The sequence below is a fragment of the Coregonus clupeaformis genome, chromosome 40 (assembly GCF_020615455.1).
Source record: "Coregonus clupeaformis isolate EN_2021a chromosome 40, ASM2061545v1, whole genome shotgun sequence".
Classification (NCBI taxonomy): domain Eukaryota; kingdom Metazoa; phylum Chordata; class Actinopteri; order Salmoniformes; family Salmonidae; genus Coregonus; species Coregonus clupeaformis.
Window position 1 is genome coordinate 7773719 of NC_059231.1, and position 10239 is coordinate 7783957.

At 44.3% G+C, this 10239-nt stretch overlaps 1 protein-coding gene across 1 annotated transcript in view; it reads left to right on the top strand.

The window, feature by feature from the left end:
* LOC123482893 (mitogen-activated protein kinase kinase kinase 13-A-like) overlaps positions 1-5000 on the top strand; it is an 82824-nt gene extending 77824 nt beyond the window's left edge. The window contains exon 3 of the mRNA XM_045212013.1: positions 4813-5000. Within this exon, the coding sequence (XP_045067948.1) occupies positions 4813-5000 (188 nt within the window). The remainder of the gene's footprint in view (positions 1-4812) is intronic.
* The last annotated feature ends 5239 nt before the right edge of the window (positions 5001-10239 follow it).

The window sequence follows — 10239 nt, forward strand, 5'->3', positions numbered from 1 at the left end:
TTTACTTTTAAGTTTAAGTTTCCCACGTATCTCGTTGAAAGTTTTGACCAATGAGGTAACTTGTTAAGTTGTGGCCAATGGGAGAGTGGACTGGTTGCTGGGAGAGAAAAGTTAGTGGGGTTGGTGAAGGAAAAAACGACCAAAGGAAACGATAAAGAGAGAACAAAACCATACCTACAGAGTTTTTTGAAGGGAAATCCTGATTTTATTTCTATAAGAGAGTGTTTATTATTTCGTTAAGAAAGACCTAGTGGAGACTGAAGCTGCCGTCGCATTGTGGAGACATTCGACATCCTAGAGGTTAGCCTAGCATCGTGCGAGACTTGGAGAGAATTGCTTGTGACGATCAACGAGTTCGGGTTTCCAACGGATGTCTGTTGCTGCTACGGAGTACCGGCTGCATTGACGGCTGTGTTCGCTGTGGATCTTGTGAGGACACCTGCACGGAACTACTATATTTTGCTGAGGCATTATCTACAAGTAGTGAGTAACTACAAATGTGGGGTGGACTTCAGGACTTTATGTATGTCGTCATTTTTTTATGAGCTCCAACGCGCGCCCAGGGTTTAAGCAAGCTTGCAAATAATTTGGACATGGGTTGTGGAAAAATCATTGGGGTTTATTATTTTTATTTATTTTGATGTGATACATTGAAAATTTGATTAATATAGATCTTGAACCTTATGTCTGTTGTATTGGTGGAGTCATTTACTGTTTCAGTTTCATTTAATGCATGGGAAAGCATATCCTTATAATAATAACCAAGTCTATAATCATTCTATCTGAAGTAATACCCTATTTGTCATTCACCCTAGCAAGTTTACAATAGGGATTCTTATTGGAGATGTCCTTCTCACCTAATATCCCATGCTGTTCAGATATTCTAAATAAGGTAATATTGTGAGAGTCAAATTCGAGCCTGGTGAGAGGGTTACATAAGTGTGGAAGAGGTGAAACAATTTTTGTTGTCTATCAACAATGACAAGCCACCAGGGTCTGACAACTTGGCAACTTGGATGGAAAATTACTGAGGATAATAGCGGATGATATTGCCACTCCTATTTGCCATGTCTTCAATTTACACCCACTAGAAAGTGTGTGCCCTCAACCTCAGGCCTGGAGGGAAGCAAAAGTGATTCCCCTACCGACTGGCTCAAATAGCCGACCAATCCACCTCTTACCAACCCTTTGTCAACTTTTTTAAAAAATGGTGTTTGACCAGATCCAATGCTATTTCACAGTAAACACATTGACAACAGACTCTCAGCACGCTTATAGAGAAGGACATTCAACAAGCACTTACACAAATGACTGATGATTGGCTGAGAGAAATTGATGATACAAATATTTTGGGGGCTGTTTTGTTAGACTTTTTGCGGCTTTTGACATTATCGATCATAGTCTGCTGCTGGAAAAACGTATGTGTAATGGCTTTACACCCCCTGCTATATTGTGGATAAAGAGTTACCTGTCTAACAGAACACAGAGGGTGTTCTTTAATGGAAGCCTCTCCAACATAATCCAGGTAGAATCAGGAGTTCCCCAGGGAAGCTGTCTAGGCCCCTTACTTTTTTCAATCTTTACTAATGACATGCAACTGGCTTTGAGTAAAGCCAGTGTGTCTATGTATGCGGGTGACTCAACACTATACACGTCAGCTACTACAGTGACTGAAATCACTGCAACAATTAGCAAAGAGCTGCAGTTAGTTTCAGAATAGGTGGCAAGGAATAAGTTAGTCCTAAATATTTCAAAAACTAAAAGCATTGTATTTGGGACAAATCATTCACTAAACCCTAAACCTCAACCAAATCTTGTAATGAATAATGTGGTAATTGAGCGAGTTGAGGAGACTAAACTGCTTGGAGTAACCCTGGATTGTAAACTGTCATGGTCAAAACATATTGATACAACAGTAGCTAAGATGGGGTGAAGTCTGTCCATAATAAAGCGCTGCTCTGCCTTCTTAACAGCACTATCAACAAGGCAGGTCCTACAGGCCCTAGTTTTGTTTGCACCTGAACTACCGTTCAGTCGTGTGGTCAGGTGCCACGAAGAGGGACTTAAGAAAATTGCAATTGGCTCAGAACAGGGCAGCACGGCTGGCCCTTGGATGTACACAGAGAGCTAACATTAATAAATACATGTTAATCTCTCCTGGCTCAAAGTGGAGGAGAGATTGACTTCATCACTACTTGTTTTTGTAAGAAGTGTTGACAAGCTGAATGCACCGAGCTGTCTGTTTAAACTACTGGCGCACAGCTCGGACACCCATGCATACCCCACAAGACATGCCACCAGAGGTCTCTTCATAGTCCCCATGTCCGGAACAGACTATGGGAGGTGCACAGTACTACATAGAGCCATGACTACATGGAACTCCATTCCACATCATGTAACTCATGCAAGCAGTAAAGTTAGATTTAAAAACAGATAAAAATACACGTTATGGAAAAGCGGGGACTGTGATGCAACACAAACATAGGCACAGACACATGCATACACACACACGATAACATACGCACTATACACACAAGGTACACATGGATTTTGTATTGTATATACAGTGGGGAAAGAAAGTATTTAGTCAGCCACCAATTGTGCAAGTTCTCCCACTTAAAAAGATGAGAGAGGCCTGTAATTTTCATCATAGGTACACGTCAACTATGACAGACAAAATGAGAAAAAAAAATACAGAAAATCACATTGTAGGACTTTTAATGAATTTATTTGCAAATTATGGTGGAAAATAAGTATTTGGTCAATAACAAAAGTTTCTCAATACTTTGTTATATACCCTTTGTTGGCAATGACACAGGTGAAACGTTTTCTGTAAGTCTTCACAAGGTTTTCACACACTGTTGCTGGTATTTTGGCCCATTCCTCCATGCAGATCTCCTCTAGAGCAGTGATGTTTTGGGGCTGTCGCTGGGCAACACGGACTTTCAACTCCCTCCAAAGATTTTCTATGGGGTTGAGATCTGGAGACTGGCTAGGCCACTCCAGGACCTTGGAATGCTTCTTACGAAGCCACTCCTTCATTGCCCGGGCAGTGTGTTTGGGATCATTGTCATGCTGAAAGACCCAGCCACGTTTCATCTTCAATGCCCTTGCTGATGGAAGGAGGTTTTCACTCAAAATCTCACGATACATGGCCCCATTCATTCTTTCCTTTACACGGATCAGTCGTCCCTGGTCCCTGTGCAGAAAAACAGCCCCAAAGCATGATGTTTCCACCCCCCATGCTTCACAGTAGGTATGGTGTTCTTTGGATGCAACTCAGCATTCTTTGTCCTCCAAACACGACGAGTTGAGTTTTTACCAAAAAGTAATATTTTGGTTTCATCTGACCATATGACATTCTCCCAATCCTCTTCTGGATCATCCAAATGCACTCTAGCAAACTTCAGACGGGCCTGGACATGTACTGGCTTAAGCGGGGGGACACGTCTGGCACTGCAGGATTTGTGTCCCTGGCGGCGTAGTGTGTTACTGATGGTAGGCTTTGTTACTTTGGTCCCAGCTCTCTGCAGGTCATTCACTAGGTGTGGTTCTGGGATTTTTGCTCACCGTTCTTGTGATCATTTTGACCCCACGGGGTGAGATCTTGCGTGGAGCCCCAGATCGAGGGAGATTATCAGTGGTCTTGTATGTCTTCCATTTCCTAATAATTGCTCCCACAGTTGATTTCTTCAAACCAAGCTGCTTACCTATTGCAGATTCAGTCTTCCCAGCCTGGTGCAGGTCTACAATTTTGTTTCTGGTGTCCTTTGACAGCTCTTTGGTCTTGGCCATAGTGGAGTTTGGAGTGTGACTGTTTGAGGTTGTGGACAGGTGTCTTTTATACTGATAACAAGTTCAAACAGGTGCCATTAATACGGGACAGAGGAGCCTCTTAAAGAAGAAGTTGCAGGTCTGTGAGAGCCAGAAATCTTGCTTGTTTGTAGGTGACCAAATACTTATTTTCCACCATAATTTGCAAATAAATTCATTAAAAATCCTACAATGTGATTTTCTGGAAAAAAAATTCTCAATTTGTCTGTCATAGTTGACGTGTACCTATGATGAAAATTACAGGCCTCTCTCATCTTTTTAAGTGGGAGAACTTGCACAATTGGTGGCTGACTAAATACTTTTTTTCCCCACTGTATGTGGTAGTGGTGGAGTAGGGGCCTGAGGGCACACAGTGTGTTGTGAAATCTGTGAATGTATTGTTATGTTTTTATAAATGTATAACTGCCTTAATTTTGCTGGACCCCAGGAAGAGTAGCTGCTGCCTTGGCAGGAACTAATGGGCAGAGGCTGGTGATCTCGCAGCTGGTGATCTCGCATTAGTTGACTTTTAACTTTTAGATTTGTATCATTTTAATTCAGATTTTTAAGATTTTGAGAAACAAAACTGTAATTTTTGAAACGGAACTGTTCCATGAAAATGTGCATATGAAAATCATAACTGGCAGAACGGTAGAAATGGTAGCATAAATTGTAAGCTTCCCCAAACTTGAAACTCACGCTCCGCCTATGAAGTAACATGTCTGTCTGTCTGTCTGTCTGTCTGTCTGTCTGTCTGTCCTCTCTAGACATGTGGGAGGTCCCGTAAGTAACATGTCTGTCTGTCTGTCTGTCTGTCTGTCTGTCTGTCTGTCTGCCTGTCTGTCTGCCTGTCTGTCTGTCTTCTCTAGACATGTGGGAGGTCCCGTAAGTAACATGTCTGTCTGTCGGTCTGTCTCTGTCTGTCCTCTCCTTCTCAAGCCATGTGGGAGGTCCCGTTAGCAACATGTCTGCCTGTCTGTCTGTCTGTCTTCTCTCCAGACATGTGGGAGGTCCCGTTTGAGGAGATCTCGGAGCTGCAGTGGCTGGGCAGCGGGGCGCAGGGGGCTGTCTTTCTGGGGAAGCTCCATGGCAATGAGGTGGCCATCAAGAAGGTCCGCGAGCAGAAGGAGACTGACATCAAACACCTGAGGAAGCTCAAACACCCCAACATCATCAGCTTCAAGTAGGTCCACTAACCCTAATCCTAACACTAACCCAACATCATTGGCTTCAAGTTCTTCCGAGGGGCGCAGTGGTCTAAGGCACTGCATCGCAGTGCTAGCTGTACCACTAGAGATCCTGGTTCGAGTCCAGGCTCTGTCGCAGCTGGCCGCGACTGGAAGACCCATGGGCGGCGCACAATTGGTCCAGCGTCGTCCAAGGTAGGGGAGGGTTTGGCCGGCAGGGATGTGGGTTTGTTTCCCACGGGGGGCCAGTATGAAAAAATAAATAAATAAACATGTATGCACTCACTAACTTTAAGTCGCTCTGGATAAGAGCGCCTGCTAAATGACTAAAATCTAAATGTAAGTAGGTCCCCTAACACTAACCCAACATCACCGGCTTCAAGTAGGTTCCCTATCACTAACCCTAACACTAACCCAACATCACCGGCTTCAAGTAGGTCCCCTACCACTAACCCAACATCATTGGCTTCAAGTAGGTCCACTAACCCTAACACTAACCCAACATCACTGGCTTCAAGTAGGTCCACTAACCCTAACACTAACCCAACATCACCGGCTTCAAGTAGGTCCCCTAACACTAACCCTAACACTAACCCAACATCACCGGCTTCAAGTAGGTCCCCTACCACTAACCCTAACACTAACCCAACATCACCGGCTTCAAGTAGGTCCACTAACCCTAACACTAACCCAACATCATCGGCTTCAAGTAGGTCTCCTAACACTAACCCAACATCATCGGCTTCAAGTAGGTCCACTAACCCTAACACTAACCCAACATCATCGGCTTCAAGTAGGTCCACTAACCCTAACACTAACCCAACATCATCAGCTTCAAGTAATAATTATTATAATTATAGTTATTATAATAATAGTAATTTATTAAATAATTAGTATATGAAGAGCCTTCCATCTAATCATGAGTATATAAAGAGCCTTCCATCTAATCATGAGTATACACAGAGCCTTCCATCTAATCATGAGTATACACAGAACCTTCCATCTAATCATGAGTATATACAGAACCTTCCATCAAGTAGGTCCCCTAACACTAACCCAACATCATCGGCTTCAAGTAGATCCACTAACCCTAACACTAACCCAACATCACCGGCTTCAAGTAGTTCCCCTAACACTAACCCAACATCATCGGCTTCAAGTAGGTCCACTAACCCTAACACTAAACCAACATCACTGGCTTCAATTAGGTCCACTAACCCTAACACTAACCCAACATCATTGGCTTCAAGAAGGTCCCCTAACACTAACCCAACATCACTGGCTTCAATTAGGTCCACTAACCCTAACACTAAACCAACATCACTGGCTTCAATTAGGTCCACTAACCCTAACACTAACCCAACATCATTGGCTTCAAGAAGGTCCCCTAACACTAACCCAACATCACTGGCTTCAATTAGGTCCACTAACCCTAACACTAAACCAACATCACTGGCTTCAATTAGGTCCACTAACCCTAACACTAACCCAACATCATTGGCTTCAAGAAGGTCCCCTAACACTAACCCAACATCACTGGCTTCAATTAGGTCCACTAACCCTAACACTAAACCAACATCACTGGCTTCAATTAGGTCCACTAACCCTAACACTAACCCAACATCACCGGCTTCAAGTAGTTTCACTAACCCTAACACTAACCCAACATCACCGGCTTCAAGTAGGTCCCCTAACACTAACCCTAACACTAACCCAACATCACCGGCTTCAAGTAGGTCCCCTAACACTAACCCTAACACTAACCAAACATCACCGGCTTCAAGTAGGTCAACTAACCCTAACACTAACCCAACATCACCGGCTTCAAGTAGGTCCCCTAACACTAACCCTAACACTAACCCAACATCATCGGCTTCAAGTAGGTCCACTAACCCTAACACTAACCCAACATCATTGGGTTCAAGTAGGTCTCCTAACCCTAACTCTAACCCTAACACTAACCCAACATCATCGGCTTCAAGTAGGTCCACTAACCCTAACACTAACCCAACATCATTGGCTTCAAGTAGGTCCACTAACCCTAACACTATCCCAACATCATCGGCTTCAAGTAGGTCTCCTATCCCTAACACTAACCCTAACACTAACCCAACATCATCGGCTTCAAGTAGGTCTCCTAACACTAACCCAAATTCACCGGCTTCAAGTAGGTCCACTAACCCTAACACTAACCCAACATCATCGGCTTCAAGTAGGTCCACTAATCCTAACACTAACCCAACATCATTGGCTTCAAGTAGGTCCACTAACCCTAACACTAACCCAACATCATCAGCTTCAAGTAGGTCCACTAAACCTAACACTAACCCAACATCATCGGCTTCAAGTAGGTCTCCTAACACTAACCCAACATCACCGGCTTCAAGTAGGTCCACTAACCCTAACACTAACCCAACATCATCGGCTTCAAGTAGGTCCACTAACCCTAACACTAACCCAACATCATCAGCTTCAAGTAATAATTATTATAATTATAGTCATTATAATAATAGTAATTTATTAAATAATTAGTATATGAAGAGCCTTCCATCTAATCATGAGTATATAAAGAGCCTTCCATCTAATCATGAGTATACACAGAGCCTTCCATCTAATCATGAGTATACACAGAGCCTTCCATCTAATCATGAGTATATAAAGAGCCTTCCATCTAATCATGAGTATATAAAGAGCCTTCCATCTAATCATGAGTATACACAGAGCCTTCCATCTAATCATGAGTATACACAGAGCCTTCCATCTAATCATGAGTATATAAAGAGCCTTCCATCTAATCATGAGTATATACTTAACCTTCCATCTAATCATGAGTATACAGTGCATTCGGAAAGTATTCAAACCCCTTGACTTTTTCCACTTACTGTTACATTACAGAAAATACCTTATTTACGTAAGTATTCAGACCCTTTGCTATGAGACTCAACATTTAGCTCAGGTGCATCCTGTTTCCACTGATCATCCTTGAGCTGTTTCTACAACTTGATTTGAGACCACCTATGATAAATTCAATTGATTATACATGATTTGGAAAGGCACACACCTGTCTATATAAGGTCCCACAGTTGACAGTGCATGTCAGAGCAAAAACCAAGCCAAGAGTTCAAAGAAATTGTCCGTAGAGCTCCGAGACAGGATTGTGTCAAGGCACAGATATGGGGAAGGGTACCAAAACATTTCTGCAGCATTGAAGGTCCCCAAGAACACAGTGGCCTCCATCATTCTTAAGTGGAAGAAGTTTGGAACCACCAAGACTCTTCCTAGAGCTGGCCGCCCGGCCAAACTGAGCAATCGGGGGAGAAGGGCCTTGGTCAGGGAGGTGACCAAGAACCCGATTGTCACTCTGACAGAGCTCCAGAGTTCCTCTGTGGAGATGGGAGAAACTATCAGAAGGACAACCGTTTCTGCAGCACTCCACCAATCAGGCCTTTATGGTAGAGTGGCCAGACAGAAGCCACTCCTCAGTAAAAGGCACATGACAGCCCTCTTGGAGTTTGCCAAAAGGTACCTAAAGGACTCTCAGACCAAAGATTTCAAGAAGAAGAGGAGTAGCGTTGATCCGAGCTTTCTGACCTAACAACAGCAGTCAAGCACCCAAGCTAACTAGCTAACGTTGGCTAGCTTGCTAGCTACTTCCAGACACAAATGAGAGAACAGCTCACTCTGACCATTTTACTCGCCCTAGCAGAGCTGGTTAGGCTGTTTCTATGTTATCCAGAGCGTTGGTGACTGCAACTGTGCTGCTGGCAACAATTTAATTACGCTTTTTTGCCATGTTTACTGACACCGGCCATATTCAACGGGTGTTGAGCGTTCGTAAATTTGTCAGTTATTCTGCGCTCTGGCACACTCAGACGAGAGTAATATAATATTACCTCACACTAGACTACTGAAACACTGTTTCCCCTGACATAACCCCTCACACTAGACTACTGAAACACTGTTTCCCCTGACATAACCCCTCACACTAGACTACTGCCATAACCCCTCACACTAGACTACTGCCATAACCCCTCACACTAGACTACTGCCATAACCCCTCACACTAGACTACTGCCATAACCCCTCACACTAGACTACTGCCATAACCCCTCACACTAGACTACTGCCATAACCCCTCACACTAGACTACTGCCATAACCCCTCACACTAGACTACTGCCATAACCCTCACACTAGACTACTGCCATAACCCCTCACACTAGACTACTGCCATAACCCTCACACTAGACTACTGTCATAACCCCTCACACTAGACTACTGCCATAACCCCTCACACTAGACTACTGCCATAACCCCTCACACTAGACTACTGCCATAACCCCTCACACTAGACTACTGCCATAACCCCTCACACTAGACTACTGCCATAAACCTTCACACTAGACTACTACCATAAACCCTCACACTAGACTACTGCCATAACCCTCACACTAGACTACTGCCATAACCCCTCACACTAGACTACTGCCATAAACCCTCACACTAGACTACTGCAACACTGTTTCCCCTGACATAACCCCTCACACTAGACTACTGCAACACTGTTTCCCCTGCCATAACCCCTCACACTAGACTACTGCAACACTGTTTCCCCTGCCATAACCCCTCACACTAGACTACTGCCATAACCCCTCACACTAGACTACTGCCATAACCCCTCCCACTAGACTACTGCCATAACCCTCACACTAGACTACTGCCATAACCCTCACACTAGACTACTGCCATAACCCCTCACACTAGACTACTGCCATAAACCCTCACACTAGACTACTGCAACACTGTTTCCCCTGACACAACCCCTCACACTAGACTACTGCAACACTGTTTCCCTGCCATAACCCTCACACTAGACTACTGCAACACTGTTTCCCCTGCCATAACCCCTCACACTAGACTACCGCCATAACCCCTCACACTAGACTACTGCCATACCCACCCCTCACACTAGACTACTGCCATAACCCCCTCACGCTAGACTACTGCCATAAACCCTCACACTAGACTACTGCCATAACCCCTCACACTAGACTACTGCCATAACCCTCACACTAGACTACTGCCATAACCCCTCACACTAGACTACTGCCATAACCCCCTCACACTAGACTACTGCCATAACCCCCCACACTAGACTACTGCCATAACCCCTCACACTAGACTACTGCCATAACTCCTCACACTAGACTACTGCCATAACCCCTCACACTAGACTACTG